Source organism: Phyllobates terribilis, unplaced genomic scaffold (genome assembly GCF_046119375.1).
Source record: "Phyllobates terribilis strain yellow unplaced genomic scaffold, ASM4611937v1 Scaffold_1__5_contigs__length_1240528914, whole genome shotgun sequence".
Lineage (NCBI taxonomy): Eukaryota > Metazoa > Chordata > Amphibia > Anura > Dendrobatidae > Phyllobates > Phyllobates terribilis.
Genome location: NW_027362761.1, coordinates 619,408,913 through 619,426,328, shown reverse-complemented (window position 1 = coordinate 619,426,328; position 17,416 = coordinate 619,408,913). Strand labels below are relative to the sequence as shown.

The window sequence follows — 17,416 nt, the reverse complement described above, 5'->3', positions numbered from 1 at the left end:
TTTGTAGCGATTGGCGTGGCCGTAAGAAAGGGATCTTATCACATTGTCCGCTAAAAGAAGTAGACATTTTAGTTTGGCTGGAAGATGGTCTTTCTTCTGCACCTACCCCACGGACACAACCTTTTTTCCCCTTCCCAACACGCCTATTCCCCTTTCCACCAGCAGCAGGCCTTTTTCCACTCATTTTGGTGGTTAACTAATTCACAACTCTGGAGTTGTTTGCACAAAAAAACAATGGATGGTAACCGAGCAGAGCTGAATGGCCAAACTGTGGTATTAGGCCAAAACTATTGGCTGGGCTAGATGCAGAAAAAAATTATTTTTAATTTGCAACCTGATGGAGGTCAGTATAGATGGACTAATAGAACAAGTCCCACACGCTGCTAGAAGCCCAAATATTTTTTCAGAGATAAATGAAGAAAAAAATTATTTTTAATTTGCAACCTGATGGAGGTCAGTATAGATGGACTAATAGAACAAGTCCCACACACTGCTAGAAGCCCAAATATTTTTTCAGAGCTAGATGCAGAAAAAAATTATTTTTAATTTGCAACCTGATGGAGGTCAGTATAGATGGACTAATAGACCAAGTCCCACACACCGCTAGAAGCCCAAATATTTTTTCAGAGCTAGATGCAGAAATTTTTTTTATTCAATTTGCAACCTGATGGAGGTCAGTATAGATGGACTAATAGACCAAGTCCCACACACTGCTAGAAGCCCAAATATTTTTTCAGAGCTAGATGCAGAAAAAAATTATTTTTAATTTGCAACCTGATGGAGGTCAGTATAGATGGACTAATAGAACAAGTCCCACACGCTGCTAGAAGCCCAAATATTTTTTCAGAGATAAATGAAGAAAAAAATTATTTTTAATTTGCAACCTGATGGAGGTCAGTATAGATGGACTAATAGACCAAGTCCCACACACTGCTAGAAGCCCAAATATTTTTTCAGAGCTAGATGCAGAAAAAAATTATTTTTAATTTGCAACCTGATGGAGGTCAGTATAGATGGACTAATAGACCAAGTCCCACACACTGCTAGAAGCCCAAATATTTTTTCAGAGGTAGATGCAGAAAAAAATTATTTTTAATTTGCAACCTGATGGAGGTCAGTATAGATGGACTAATAGACCAAGTCCCACACACCGCTAGAAGCCCAAATATTTTTTCAGAGCTAGATGCAGAAAAAAATTATATTCAGTTTGCAACCTGATGGAGGTCAGTATAGATGGACTAATAGAATGATGCTATGCCCAAAAGATTTTACTTCACTAGGTGCAGTAAAAAAATTGGTATTCTATACACAGGTGAAAAAAACTTGCACAGCACTGGCACAGACCTGCCTGGCAAAAACTGATAGGAACTGATGTAACCTAGTCCTGAAAAGGACTGCAATTACAATTAGTCTTTACTCCCACAATCTATCTATTTAAGAGCACAGACCTGCCTGATAAAAGTCGTAGGAAATGCTGTAACCTAGTCCTTAAAAGGACTGCAATCACAACTATTCCCTACTCCCAAGCTATCTGTAGATTTGTGCGAAAATTGGCTTGAAATTAACAAGGTATAGCGCACACAGCAACAGCGGTGCCGTCTAACACGCAGCTGCAGCAGTGAGAAAATGGTGGCGACGGGGAAAATGGCTTGGTCTTATAGGGCAAGGACATGTGACATACACTGCCAATCACACATGCCCTTGCTTGTGTGAAAAAAAGCACTTCGCTCCGTGTGTGCGCTGCTGATAGGCTGACAGATTGCACCTCCCCACTGTAAATGCGGGAAAGAGAAAAAAAAATGGAGATCTTCATTGTTCCTGCAGAGATCCATCCCCTGCCCCTCCCCCCGCCCCGCTGTACACTCAAACTGCGTATTAACATTAATTTTCATCATTACTGAGAAAAAATCCAGTTATGATTTTGGTGCACGAACAGTTATCGAACATAACCTCGAACAGCCGAATTTTTCTCAAATTGTTCGTGTTCGCCGACCGGCTCGAACACCGCCCAAAACAGCTCGAATTTGAGATTGGCGAACAGTTCGAGTAGAACAACGCTCATCTCTAGTCTTGATGAGAATGTGTCGATGCCTAAACGGCTTAATAGGAGTTGTCCCCTTCCGTTAGTGGGATGTTGGTGTCATATGAAAAAACGGTCCTGAAACCGACCCAGAAAGAGGTGCACTCTGAATGGATTTAGCTTTGGGCTCAGCGAGGGAGTAGAGACATAGGGATTCCTTGGTATCCAACATTCAACATGCGGAGTTCTGGACTTGGATGTAGACAATCTTCAGGCTATACCTAAGAAAAGATTCCAATATGTGATACCGAGCAGAAAATGTGAAGTCAGAGAGACAATGGTCTGGGCAGGTGGAGTTCTTCCACAATAGTAGACTGAGAAATGGTCATGTCAAGACCATTACCATCACTATAGAAGGAAAGAAGTATAGACAATAGTTTAAATTATGTCAAAAGTTTAAATCTTTATTACAACACACAAAAAAAAGATAGAAGCCTATAAAATAGTCCCTAAAAAACCCTACTATAAAACTGAGTGGACATTGAGATTGTATGGTGGTTATAAATAGTTGGCACAAATATTATACTAAATGGTACAATGGCAACAATATGTATAAGTGTTATGATCTGCAACAAGTACTAGGGAAAGATAAGGGAAAGCTGTCCCTAAAGTAACACTAAGCTGAATCCCTACGATGTAACGGGCTGACTGTTCCTAGTGAACAGACCCGCCTTAGTCCTCGGCTAGTCTCAACGAAGACCTATAGCATAAGGAGAGGGGTCCCTAAAAGAACTAAAGGACTGGGACAAAAATGGGACACCTCCTAAACAGAGAAGTTGTTGCAGTACACAAAAAGACAAAAAGGTACTAGAGGTCCCAGAAGGACCAAGCGAACTGACAGAGAAAGGCACCTATGCACCTGGCTAGAAAAACACTCAAACACTCAAACACTGAAGTCCAGCACAGCCAAAAGGGCGGAGCTGGAATATAAAGGCAGATGGTCACATGACTGCAAAACACAAGATGGAAAAAAACAAACAGGAGGGTTCTAACAGTACCCCCTCTTTTATGAGTATCCTCCAGATCCTCCACGCCCAGGTCTATCCGGAAACCTCTTGTGGAAAGCTTTAACAAGCCTAGGAGCAGAGACATCATCCGTCCTTACCCAGGAGTTGTCTTCGAGACCGAAACCCTTCCAGGAGACAAGATACAGTAATTTCTCTCTATGCCATCTTGAATTCAAAATACAAGAAATTTCATATTCGCCGTCTTCCACCACAGGAGGAACTGTGACAGTGACATCCCTATCAGATACGTCTGCCTTTTTCAACAAGGAAACATAAAACACAGGATTAATCTTCCAGGAGGTGGGGACCTCCAACCTATACGCAGACGGGTTAACAACCTGAAGCACTTTAAATGGACCCACAAACTTAGGACTCAGTTTTTTAGAGGGAATCCTCAACCGCAGGTTCTTTGAAGACAACCAAACCATGTCACCCACAGTAAACAAAACCTCCTTACGTTTCCTGTCAAAATACTTCTTGGACTTCTTGTTAGCCTCTTGAAGGTTGCCACGTACATTAGTCCGATCTCTCTCCAAATCACTGGAAAAATTCTCCTCCTCCGGCACCGCCGACCCCAATTTGGAGAACGAACCAAAAGACGGATGTCTCCCAGTACAACAAAAATAAGGAGAACACCCAGCAGAGGAGGATGTATGACTGTTAAGAGCAAATTCTGCGAGAGGCAGAAACTCAGACCACACCTCTTGATTGTCCGCCACAAAACAACGCAAAAACTGTTCAACATCCTGGTTCTTTCTTTCAGTCTGTCCATTAGACCCAGGATGATAACCAGACGAAAATGACAAATGGACTCCCAACCTGTCACAAAAAACACGCCAAAAGCGAGTCATGGAGCTTGACAATCTCCTTAAACGCCTTAGCGAGTGTCTTGGCGCAGGGCAAGTTAATGAATGGAACCAAATGACACATCTTACTAAAACGGTCCACGACCACCCAGATGACTGTAAAACCCTCGAACACAGGAAGATCAGTAATAAAATCCATAGTGAGATGCATCCAAGGAGCACTAGGAACCTCCAGAGGGCAAAGCAACCCCGCTGCAGGAGTATGTGAAGCCTTTGACCTAGCGCACACAGTGCACTGACGCACCCACTTGATGACTTCCTTCTGCCATCCAGGCCACCAAAAACTGCGACTGATAAGTTTCTTAGTTTCCGAAATTCCTGGATGACCTGCAAACCGAGACTCATGACACTCCACAAACAAATCTCTCCTAAAGGCTCTAGGCACGAACAACCTCCCCTGGGGAGTGTTAGATGGAGCATCATCTTCAGCTTTCAGAATCCCATTCTCCAAAAACGAGTCCAAAGCCGCCACCACAACTCCTTTCTGTAAAATGCTCTCCTCCTCCTCGGCACCGACCGTAGGAGAGAAGCTGTGAGATAAAGCATCGGCTTTAACATTCTTAGTACCAGGGATATAGGTAACAGAAAAATGAAACCAAGAAAAAAAAAGTGCCCACCCAGCTTGACGGGCATTCAAGTGCTTGGCAGCATCCAGATAGATCAAATTCTTATGATCTGTGAAAACCTGAATAGGAAATCTAGCGCCTTCCAAAAAATGACGCCAATGTTCAAACGCGAGTTTAATAGCCAGCAACTCCCGATTTCCAACATCATAATTCAGTTCGGTTTCCGAAAATTTTATCGAAAAGTAGGCACTCTGGACCTCAGAAGTTCTCTTGAGACAAAAGTGCTCCGACCCCCACCGATGAAGCATCGACCTCGACCAAAAAAGGCTTGGTCTCATCAGGCTGCATAAGGATAAGGGCAGAACTGAACCTCTCTTTGAGATACTCAAACGCTTCAATGGCCTCAATAGTCCACTGGGTCGTATTCGCAGCTTTCCTGGTGAGATCGGTTAGAGGCTTAACAATTATAGAAAAATTCTTAATGAATTTCCTGTAATAATTGGCAAAACCCAAAAATCTCTGTGTAGATTTCAAACTAATAGGCATCACCAGATTCTCAAAATGACCTACCGGATGTGGCGCTCGCGCCTGGACTGACTGGCGTGAGCGTGATTAGTGATCCCACTGTACCATGAACCGAGGAGTGCCTGGAGGGACGTAACTAAGTATCAACCCGATCCAACCAAGGTCGCACGGCGGCTCAGTCGACTCCGTGAACCAGGGACGAACCGAGCAGAGGGACCAGATGCTACTCCAGGTCAGACCCCGGTCACAGCTGTTGATCCACACCGGGGAATGCAGGAACAGGCAGGTTAAACTGGCATATTGACTGGTGGGTACTGGCAGGCACGGCTGGTATGCAGACAGGTGGATATTGACAGGCACGGCTGGTATGCAGACAGGTTGGAACTGGCAGGCACGGCTGGCATGCAGACAGGTGGGCACAGGCAGTCACGACTGACATGCAGACAGGCGGGTACTGGCAAGTAGGAACGCAGTCAGGATAGGGACCAGTACAGACTGGGATACAGGAACGGAGCCGCAGGTGCGGCAGACAAGCAGAGCAGAGCAAAACCGCAGATGCGGTGAACAAGCAAAGCAGAGCAAAAGCCGCAGATGCGGTGAACAAGCAAAGCAGAGCAAAACCGCAGGTGCGGTGAACAAGCAGAGCAAAGCAAAACCCGCAGATGCGGTGAACAAGCAAAGCAGAGCAAAACTGCAGGTGCGGTAAACAAGCAGAGCAGAGCAAAATCCGGAGATGCGGTGAACAAGCAAAGCAGAGCAAAACCGCAGGTGCGGTAAACAAGCAAAGCAGAGCAAAACCCACAGATGTTGTGAACAAGCAGAGCAAAGCAAAACCGCAGATGCGGTGAACAAGCAAAGCAGAGAAAAACCCGCAGATGCGGTGAACAAGCAAAGCAGAGCAAAACAGCAGATGCGGGGAACAAGCAAAGCAGAGCAAAACCCGCAGATGCGGTGAACAAGCAAAGCAGAGCAAAACCTCAGATGTGGTGAACAAGCAAAGCAGAGCAAAACCCGCAGATGCGGTGAACAAGCAAAGCAGAGCAAAACCGCAGATCCGGTGAACAAGCAAAGCAGAGCAAAACCCGCATATGCGGTGAACTAGCAAAGCAGGGCAAAACCCGCAGATGCGGTGAACAAGCAAGGCAGACCAAAACCGCAGATGCGGTGAACTAGCAAAGCAGAGCAAAACCCACAGATGCGGTGAACTAGCAAAGCAGAGCAAAACCCGCAGATGCGGTGAACAAGCAAAGCAGACCAAAACCGCAGGTGCGGTGAGCAAACAGAGCAAAGCAAAACACGCAGATGCGGTAGACAGGACAGGGCTCTGTTCGCATGGAACAGACTGGAAAACACAAGAAGAAAGCTGGAACATAGAAGTTAGATACAGAGGCAGGGAGACAGAATGAGCAGAACCTGATACACACAAGGTACTTGGAATGAAATAGCGAGTGGACACAAAACTCACAAACAGAAGTACAGAGACAACGAGTTGGAGTTAGGTGCAGGTTAAGATACTGCAGGAAAAAAGGTAAGATACAGACATAGAGACAAACAAGTAACAGACTAGGACACTGTTCAGGCAGGGCCTGAACCAGGATCAAGATGCAAGAACGAGCCTGGGAACTCAGCCCCCAGGGTGGCAGAAACTGACTAGAAGTCACAGGTACAGGTAGTGGCCCTGGGTGCTCAGCCCCCAGGGTGGCGGGAACAGACTAAAAGTCAGAGGTACAGGTAGCGGCCCTGGGTACTCAGCCCCCAGGGTGGCAGAACAGACTAGATACAGGACAGGACCTGGCAACTCAGTTGCAAAAGACTAACTGAGTGAAAGTATTGCTCAGGCACCTCCTACTGGGTGGAGGGAGTTTAAGTATCCAGTGACCCACAGCAATAGGCTGGGGACTCATTAGGACTGTGCACACAGTAGCTATAAGAAACAAGCAGAAAGCCGCGCCGACACCCTAAGCAATCAGACAAGAGAAATGGACACAGCAGGTACTGGAGCAAAGAGTGCAGCATGGACTGACAGGTAAGATTACGGTCTTGCATGGTGGGAGGTGGTGCATCATGCAAGCACGCCGGCAGGGATGTTACACCGGAGTGTTAAAAGCAGTTTTCCATTCATCACCCTCCTTCACTCGTAACAAATTGTATGCCCCCTGGAGATCAGTTTTAGAGAACCACTTGGCCCCCACCAACTGGTTAAACAAGTCAGGAATTAACGGCAATGGGTAGGAATTGCGTACGGTAATCTTATTAATTTCACGAAAATCCAGACATGGACGTAAACCCTCGTCTTTTTTTTAACAAAGAAAAATCCAATTGCCACAGGCGACTTAGAAGGTCTAATGTGACCAGCAGCCAGGCTAGTCTGTATGTACTCCTCCAAGGCCTTTATTTCAGGGATAGTCAGATTAAACAAGTGACTCTTGGGAAGAGTAGCTCCGGGAACAAACTCAATGGCGCAATCATAATCACTATGAGGAGGTAAAACTTGCGACTCCTCCTCCGAAAAAACCCTCCAAAAATCTTGAATAGGTACCGGTAATTCTCCTTTTTCCACAGCCGCAATGCGACCATTACAACATTAAACATAGCACTTAGGACTCCAAGACTTTATCATATTAGTAGACCACTCCAGCAAAGGATTGTGTAGTTTTAACCAAGGCAATCCTAGAACGACCGGAGAGGGTAAATTATTTAATACAACCAAGTCCAAAATTTCTTGGTGAACTCCACTGATAGTGAGGGGAAATGCAGCAACCTTGTGAGTAATACATTTCAAGAGAGTGTTATCAATTGCAATCACAGAAATAGGTGATGACAAAGGTTTGGATTTCAATTTAAGGTTTTCCAAAAACCCTTTATCTATCAGTGTTGAACCACAATCCACAAATACCTGAAATTCAATCAAATCTTCCTGCAATGAGGTGCTCCCGAAAGAAATACTCCTGCAGAGCTTAAACAAGCTATACGGGCATAACTGACCATTGTTTTTCTTTACTTAAACGAAGCTCACAATACTTAATCAAATGGTCAGCTTTACCACAATAAAGTCATAATCCCTCGGCGAACCTCCGTTCTCTTTCCCGAGAAGAGAGCGACTTCACCCCAACTTCCATCGGTTCTCTGCCGTCAGAGCAGATTTTCTGGGGACTGGGACCTGACATTATAGGAGTCTTTACCTCATTCACCCTGGACCTCAGTCTCCTGTCCACATGAACAGCTAATTGCATGGCATCCTGCAGAGTCTCAGGTGCGGGGAATGCAATTAACAGATCCTTAACCCTTTCACTCAGACCAGCAAGAAATAAACATTTCAGCGGAGGATCATTCCATTTAACTTCTGAAGCCCATCTCCTGAAGAGTGTGCAATAATTTTCAACATCACCTGACCCCTGATTCAAACGCCTGAGTTTTGCCTCAGCAGATGAGATTCTATCAGGATCGTCATATAATAGCCCCATAGCAGAAAAAAAAAATTCTACAGACCTTAAACACGGATCATTAGGTTGGAGAGAAAAGGCCCACCCCTGCGGTTCATTGCGCAAAAGTGACATAATAAAACCAATGCGCTGTGATTCATTCCCAGAGGACCTTGGTCTCAAACAAAAATATAACAAACAAACATTTTTAAAGGAAGAAAAATCTTGCTGTTTACCATAAAAAACATCAGGCAGTCCTACCTTGGGTTCCACAAAATGCGCTCCAGAACAGCTACTCGCGTGTTGCTGGAGCTCATCCACCTCCAGAGACAATCCCTGCAAGTGTAGAGCCAAATCCTGGACGGAAACCATACTGATCCACAAATTTCTTTCCTTTTAGTTTTTTGGGCTGGACTTACTGTTATGATCTGCAACAAGTACTAAGGAAAGATAGGGGAAAGCTGTCCCTACAGTAAGACTAAGCTGAATCCCTACGATGTAGCGGCCTGACTGTTCCTAGCGAACAGACCCGCCTTAGTTCTCGGCTAGTCTGAACGAAGACCTATAGAATAAAGGGAAGGGGTCCCTAAAAGAACTAAGGACTGGGACAAAAATGGGACATCTCCTAAACAGAGAAGTTGTTGCATAACACAAAAAGACAAACTGACAAAAAGGTACTAGAGGTCCCAGAAGGACCAAGCGAACTGACAGAGAAAGGCACAGAAGCACCTGGCTAGAGAAACAGTCAAACACTGAAGTCCAGCACAACCAAAAGGGCGGAGCTGGAATATAAAGGCAGATGGTCTCGTGACCGCAAAACACAAGATGGAAAAACAAACAGGAGGGTTCTAACAATAAGAGTATACAGATTGAAATTGCATGTAAATACAAGCCTGTATATAAAAATTGCATATAGATCCAGTATATGATAGAAGCTACTAGTAGATAACCATATAATGTCTCTAGAATAGAACAGTGCCACAGTAAAGGTATTGTCAGTGTTACAATAGTCAGGCTTACCATATATACACCAATACCCTTTAATTACAATATGTAGTCATTTAGTAGAGATAATAAAGAGTTAACCTTAGTATCAATCAATACAGACCATGTACCATAATGCTGAACCACACTGCCCAGTACCCCAACGCGCGTTTCGCGTGTAGCTTCATCAGAGTGTACTGAGGCAGTGTTCCATCTGGATATATATAGTAGATATTAGGAATAAATCACTAGTGAGAAGTCTACGTTAGTGGTCGCTCCCCGTGGCCGGCGTTCCGGAAGTAACACTGCGCATGTCTGCACAGCGGAAGCTCCGATTGGATAACAGGCATGGGGAGGAAGGTCACGATGATGATGAGAAATGGTCATGTTAGGCGACTGTTCGATAAATGAGGCCTGGAAACAAGCCAGATCAGTTACAGAGTAATTAAAACTGAAAACCATCTTGATTAAGACGGGAGTAAAGAAGTGGAGTCAGAAAACAAGCCGTGATCGCAGCAGTGACTGATTGTGACCCAACTTCCCATCTGTGGTCGTCCTGTGACTTATCCATGAATGTCTTAGGTTACAATATGTCCCTTTCATCACCCTCTTGTAACATTTTTTAAGTTTACTTTTCATAACCTTGTTGGGCCGACATGTGTTTGTTTCCTTGTGTTTTCTTTTTATTTGTATCTGTAGATGGGCAATGAGCACAACGTCAGAGCCGTCACCGCCGTCGTCAGCGCCCCTATCGAGCAGGTCTGGATTGCCTCTTGTCATAGCTCGGAGTTCGGCTTTTATTGTAGGATGCAGGAATATTTACTTCAATGATCGTGTAACTGTCCCGTTCACACCAGTCATTTGGGAACCAGTAACATCTCCGTCATAAATACTAGATAGACATCAGAAGTCGGTGGGAAGGAAATTAATAGTGACTGTCGTTCAGAGCCCCCAGCTATTTTATCCTCCTCCGCTAATGCTGCTGACCTTTATGCACTGCGTGGCACGTCTGTGGCGTATTGTTACTAGAAAAAAACTATAAATGAGAATGTAAAGTAGAATTTTTCCATGTTTGCTGCGTAACCCATGTACAGGTGCTTTGAGGCTCCATGGTGGCTCAGTGGTTAGCATTTCATGGTGACTCAGTGGTTATCACTGTTTGGTGGCTCAGTGATTAGTACTGCAGTTCTTGGGCCCTGTGTTCAAATCCCTCAAAGGATGACATCTGCAAGGAGTTTGTATGCTCTCCCCTTGTTTGCTTGTGTGATGACACAGCTTTTAATCTTAATTATCCAGACAACTAAATTAAATAGGCAAGGAGAAAAACACTACTCTTTTTATGTTGACTTTTGAATTCATGTGTTTCTTTATTCGGGTGGGACAAGAAACATGGACTTGTTGACTCGCAAAGCAGAGGAGTATAAGCTATGCAGATTGATTAAATGCTCAAACAATGGACAGTTAAACATCTCACCTCCCCCCTGACCTGTAAATAATGTCTTAAAAGACAGTTGTGACCTATATAAGGGGGCTACGACTCTCTATCAGGAGTCCTTTACAAAACCACAGACAGGAACACTCTAAGTGACAGCTCTGGAGGACAGCATGGCTCCATTCAGGGGGATACAGATCTGCTCCATTGACTATCACAGAACCCATGCATACATTCGGGAGAAAGCCAGGTTGGGACCCACTGGTCACCTAGTTCCTTGAAGATGTTTGGGGTAGCCAGGTTGGGACCCACCGGTCGCCTGGAACCCATTGATAAGCTCAGAGAAAGCCAGTTTGGACCATTCGGTCACCTGGTTCCATGGATATGTTCGGGAGAAAGCCAGGTTGGGACCATCCGGTCACCTGGTTCCATGGATATGTTCGGAAGAAAGCCAGGTTGGGTCCATCCGGTCTCCAGGCTCCATGGATAAGTCTTGAGAAGCCAGGATGGGACCCTCTGGTCTCCTGGCTATGTACCTCAATGGACTGTCAGCTTCCTAAGCTTGCTGCTACCTCCTGTCTATGGGTGTCCACCCAAAGCGGGGGGCCATTAGTTGAGGTAGTTGGCCCTGGAAGTCCTAAAGTTGCAGCTGCTCTATTCCCAGCAGGCCAGTGGAAGGGTGAATCTCTGTAACTTGCACCATCTTGGATATTTGCTGGGACTGTTCTATATATTTATTGTCTGTTTGGTGGTTCAATACAGTATTGCCACGCTGTTTTACCCGCACCCCGTGTTGTCTGAGTAGTGTTATGCCCACGGAAGACCCCGGTCTCCACAGTGTGGGTTTCCTCCTCCAGGTTCTCTGGTTTCCTCCCACACACCAAAGAGTGATAGGGAATGTAGATTGTGAGTCCCAATGGGGACAGCCATAAAAAAATTTTGTAAAGTGCTGTGGAATATGATGGCACTATGTAAGAAACTCTTGTCCTGACACAACAGCCCAAATTCATGATTATTGAAACATGACGGGTGGGTTTCAGGATAAACGCTGTCACCCCATCAGGCACTCTGGTTGTTTCCTAGAATTTCCAACTATGTGGTGAGAAATGTCGCACTCATGTGGTACCAGGATATCATGCCCAATCACTGTGGCGTACTCTTACTAAAATGTCGGGAGTTGATATGTAAGTATTTGATCCCTGCTGTGATCTCCGCTGTAGTACGACGCTTGTTACGGAGGCATCATACATGTATAATGTACGTTCTGTGCCTCCAGCCTCATTCTTCTATGGATACATGTATATACATGCACAACACACAGCATATATTTTCACACCATTCCCGTCCGTGTGAGCACACATACCTGTTCCTGACACTAACATCTACGGTTGAGTTCTGCCCCATTATAGACAGATTGCTCTCAATATAAGACACTCTTTTACAATTTACGATTGTAATGTCCTACAATAGTGTTCCAGCCTTTTAACCACTGATAGGTTGGGTAATGTGACAATCATACATGTATCTTAAAACAGGACTCATGCACAGCTGCCTTAACCCCAGAAGAAGCTGACAATCTGGCGAAACACTTTTTGGGACTTTTATGTCCTGACTTATAGTAACAGGGATAGAACAATCGAGGGAGAGACAGAGAGCAAAGTCCATATGTTGCCACCAGTGCAATCATAGAGAGCATCATATCTATGATATACCATAAAGAGCAGTCCTCCTGATTACCTGCAGAGGGTGGATAACGTAAGCTCTGCAGGATCTGTACCCTCCGAGGAGCAGCGATATAGAAGTTATCGGGGTGATACATAGTATACATTTGTCTGTGGGAGCACAATTATAGCCTGGTACTCAGTGAATATTTAATGTTACCCACCCATTACAGCCACCTGCGGAGCACTGAGCCCAGCATTCTTGTGCCTATATATTACTATCCTATATAATGTATCTATACACACAAGAGCGTTTATCCACGGCAATAACTCATCTATAGGCTCCATACAATGTGCCTTTATCCCTCATTTCTTGGTGCATAGTATAAAGATTATAATTAGCTCAGATTTCGATAAGGGGCATCAGCAGTTCTCCCGGCCGTAGTCCTTTATTGGGCTGCACCTTTAGGACAAGGAGCCTCAATGCCAATGACTGACACACAGGAGATTATAATCCTCTTGATGTAATAAATTATATTTTATATTCACATTTCTTTGTCTTCTCTAAGTGATATGTTACATGTGCATGAAACGTGAGCAGCAATGGGAAACAGAATAAAATGATGGGGGGTCTTAATTATAGAAAATACTATTAATTCTCCTCCCATCGATTCCTGACATCCATCCAATGTTATAGACTGAGAAATTAGTGTTTATAGTGGATAGTTTCCCGGATTAGCGGTGTGAACAGGGCGACCTGTGTGTTCGCTGTATGGTGTGATCCACTATGTAAGCTGTGTGCGGTAAGAACAGTCAGGTGATAATTACATTGGACGCATGAATAATTGTCCGAGCATCAATGTCCATCATCTGAGACAAGTCTGGTCCTGTAATGGACATGTCCATACTTTTATCTGTGGGATGGAAATGGTTTCTTACCGTCAGATATGGGATCCGATTGTCAATAGAAAAATAGTCAGGAGTAGTCGGAAATAGACCTGTGTGTAGTCAGGAGTACTTGGAAGTAGACCTATGTAGTCGGGAGTACACCTATGTTTAGTTGGGAGTAGACCTGTGTGTAGTCGGGAGTACTTGTGAGTAGACCTGTGTGTAGTCGGGAGTAATTGGGAGTAGACCTGTGTGTAGTCGGGAGTACTTGGGAGTAGACCTGTGTGTAGTCGGGAGTAATTGGGAGTAGACCTGTGTGTAGTCGAGAGTACTTGGGAGTAGACCTGTGTGTAGTCGGGGGTACTTGGGAGTAGACCTGTGTGTAGTCGGGAGTGTTACGCTTGCGTTCAGACTTTTTAGCACGAGCGTGGATTGTGGTCCCACAGTGCCACAGACTGAGGAGGGGCATGACTAAGTGCCACTCCCAGACTGACCTCGGATGCACGACAACTGACAGTGCCACGATACGAGGAGATTCAGAGAGGGGCGGAACCAGGTGCTGCACCAGGGCAGACCTCAGACACACGAATGCAGACCCTCAATGAGGTATGTCGGTACTGGCAGGTCCAGCTGGTTTACAGAAAAGCACTGGCAGGTGTGGACAGGTCAGGCTGGTATACAGGCAGGTACTGGCAGACACGACTGATATACAGACACAGGTAGAACCCAGTTCAGACTGGATGGACAGGCAGAGAACAGCAGATGTGGCCAGGACTCAGTTTAAAAGGAATAGACAGGGTCAGGTTCATACAGGACGCATACAGCAGCAACAGAATAGAGCTAAGCACAGGTTCAGTGTCTGAACGAGTGCCTATTCCTGATACATGCAGACACAAGAGGTGAAGGGAAAGATCAGATACAAACAGGATAAGGCATAGGTCACAGTTCAGACAGAAACTGACACAAGTACAGGTTAAGGGTACAGGCCTGGGTACTCAGCCCCCAGGGTAGAAGACACAGACTAGATAAGACACAGGTAAAGGTTTAGGGTTCAGGCCTGGGTACTCAGCCCCCAGGGTGGCGGTAGCAGAGAGAGGCAACTCAGCAGTTCCATAAACACACTGAAAGAGAGTGTTTCTCAGGCACCTCCCAATAAGTGGAGGTGCTTTAAGTATGCAGTGCCTCTCAGTAATAGGCTGGGGACACATTAGGAATGCACGCACTGTACCTTTCAGACTCAGGAAGTGCAGGCGCGGCTGCCCTAAGCATGCAGCCAGGAAGAATGCACAGCAAGCAGAGGATAAGGAACACACTGCATGGCTTGGACTGGTGAGTAAGTCGGCGTCCATGCATGGTGTGGGATGGGAAGCCATGCAGGCACGCAAGCAGTGATGTTACAGGGAGTAGTCGGGAGCTGACTACAGTACCATACACAGTGAATGGAGTGATGGCATGCATGAGTGGCCAGCGCTTCATTCAGATGAGGCATTTCACAGACTATTCTCAGGATTGGTGGAAGTCCCAGATGTTGGCCTTCATTGATCCTTTGGATAGGCAATAACTTTAATGTTCCTTAGATTTGGGTGAGAGTGATCAGATGACAGACAAGAGGAGTGAATTTCTCTCCAACTAGTAATCTTGCTAGAGATGCATGACCGGTGTGTGTCGCTGCAACTGTAGACCGTGTATCGGGAAGGTCTCTCTCACAATACAGCGGACCAAGGACAAAAGATACTAACAAACAATTTGTTGGAGTAACACCTTGTTACTAAGAACGGGACTGGGTTTCTTCGGCAATGCAAAAAACGAACACAAATAAACCTCACACACATCTAGCTCAAGACAGCTAGGACTCCTGCGCTGCACAACTGACAGGACCAGGATGTACTAACAGAAGAACTATAATTTGCCTACCCAGTGGTTCCGCCCAATGTGGTAACCGAGTGTTACCCAGAGTAATGATATAATCAGATGGGTGCACGAGGCAGCCCCTGCAGTGGTTGCAGTGCAAAGGTTCACAAACTTAACAACACTCTACCTTAAAATACTGTTATTCTATCTATACACAATCTCACCACAGGGGGGAGTCTCTAGCTAAGGTTCACCCAGACCTGGCAACAAACAATGTCTCTGAGAACCTGTGTTTGGTGTCAAACTCTTCCTGCTAATTGTGTGAATGCACCCACAGGGATCCCTGTGGTGGGACCTGAGCTCAGGACTCACCGGTCGTTAACTATTCTCTGTCTGATCATCCGATCAGGCACTTAGCTGGGAGACTGAGGAGAGGATCTGCATTTGTCTCAGGAGTGCAGTTTCAGTCTGAAAAACTAACAGAAGGCCCTTCATGTCACTCAGATGCCTTGGGGGGAATCCAACTCTGCATCCAACCATAGTCTTCCCCCTAAAGTGATTCTCTCTCTTTAGCCAAAGTCACAGGCAAAGATTCACTTTCACTAAAAGTTCTGTTCCACTCCCAGCATGCTGCACACACAGAGCTTTTAGGATGCAGCAGCACCAACTGCCTCCTCTCCTCACTTTCTACTTTTACTGACTAAAAGACCATCAAGTTTACCATAGAGTCCATTTCAGGGGCAACAGAGACCTCTTGTTGCCGGTGGCTGATACCGCAGCAATGTCCACACATCTCCCTCTCACACAACCACAGTTGTCCTAAAAGATGGCGACTCATGGATCTTTGCAGAACATAAAACATCTGTTGCTTATAGAGCTATCCTACTTGCAGGAACATTGCTAAAGTACCATGATGAGGCAGATGACTTTAAGAAGAACTTCACCTTCAGGACAATAAAGATATTTCCAGCTGCCTAACAGGAGTCAAATAATAGTTCTTCAAGAATTGGTGTAGAACGTTTTCTGCTGACCCAGAATCCCGCAAGGCTTGTACAGAAAAGTGTCAGGAAAAATCAAGGTAACCGGCATGGGGAGATGTATGGCGGCCTGTCCTACTGTCCCTGGATGTCAGAGCTTCCCGGCTATGCTGGACAACACCGAGGGAAATACTTTTGATTAGTGATGGGCGAGCACTAAAATGCTCGGGTGCTCGTTGCTCGGGTCGAGCACATTGGAATACTCGGGTACTCAACCTGAGCAACGAGCCCAATGTAAGTCTATGGGAAACGCGAGCATTTTTCAGGCAGCTCCCCCCCCGGCGGTCTGCAGAGGGCCTAAAAATTGACCAAATCGATGGGAACAGTGCGCAAATGGCATGGGAACAGACCCCTGGAAGCATTTATGCATTTACGCCACTTTTACGGACTCACAATAAAACATACAAAAACTAAACCAAAATGGATTTTCCTGGGAAATATGTTAATGAACATCCTTTCCAGGGTAATGACTTTTAAATAAGGCAAAATAAATAACCAAAAACAAAAATACTCCTCCACACCTTGAGCTATGTTCGCACGTAGCGTTTTTGATGCTATTTTGCACTTTTGCATTGCTTTCAACCGTGACAAATGCATTCACCGGGAAATGTCATTATAACATTTTACAACCTTATTTGGCCATGTGGTAGGTGAGACATGATCAGACACATCCTGTTTCATTTATGATGGAGGGACTCTGAAAGTCACAAAGACTATTTTTATAGGGCCATCAGGTGGCCTAAACTATTCTTAAAGGGCCAGCACTCGGCCCTCACTATTCTTAGAGAGCCATCAGCCGGCTAGGCTTTGTTGTTCCCGTTACTAAAGAATGGGTCTCCTATACTGTTATTGCGTATGCAGTGAGTGGCAGGGCTGCCCAAAATTTGGATGCACCCCAATACCTCTTTGAAAATTTGGACGCACATCAATACCCCTTTGAAGAGACTTAGAGGAGGGCCTCCTGAAAACAATGTTCCCATCATTAGGAAGTGGGTCTCCCATACTGTTTGCCTATGCAGTGAATGCAAGGGTTGCCAAAAATTTGTAGGCACTCCAATGCCCCTTGGAAGAGACGTGGAAGTCAGAGGGCCTCCTGA

At 45.3% G+C, this 17,416-nt stretch overlaps 1 protein-coding gene across 1 annotated transcript in view; it reads left to right on the top strand.

Moving 5' to 3' along the window:
• Positions 1-17,416, top strand: part of LOC141154154 (uncharacterized) — a 155,648-nt gene that overhangs the window by 114,064 nt on the left and 24,168 nt on the right. Inside the window, exon 8 of the mRNA XM_073639700.1 lies at positions 10,150-10,209. Within this exon, the coding sequence (XP_073495801.1) occupies positions 10,150-10,209 (60 nt within the window). The remainder of the gene's footprint in view (positions 1-10,149; positions 10,210-17,416) is intronic.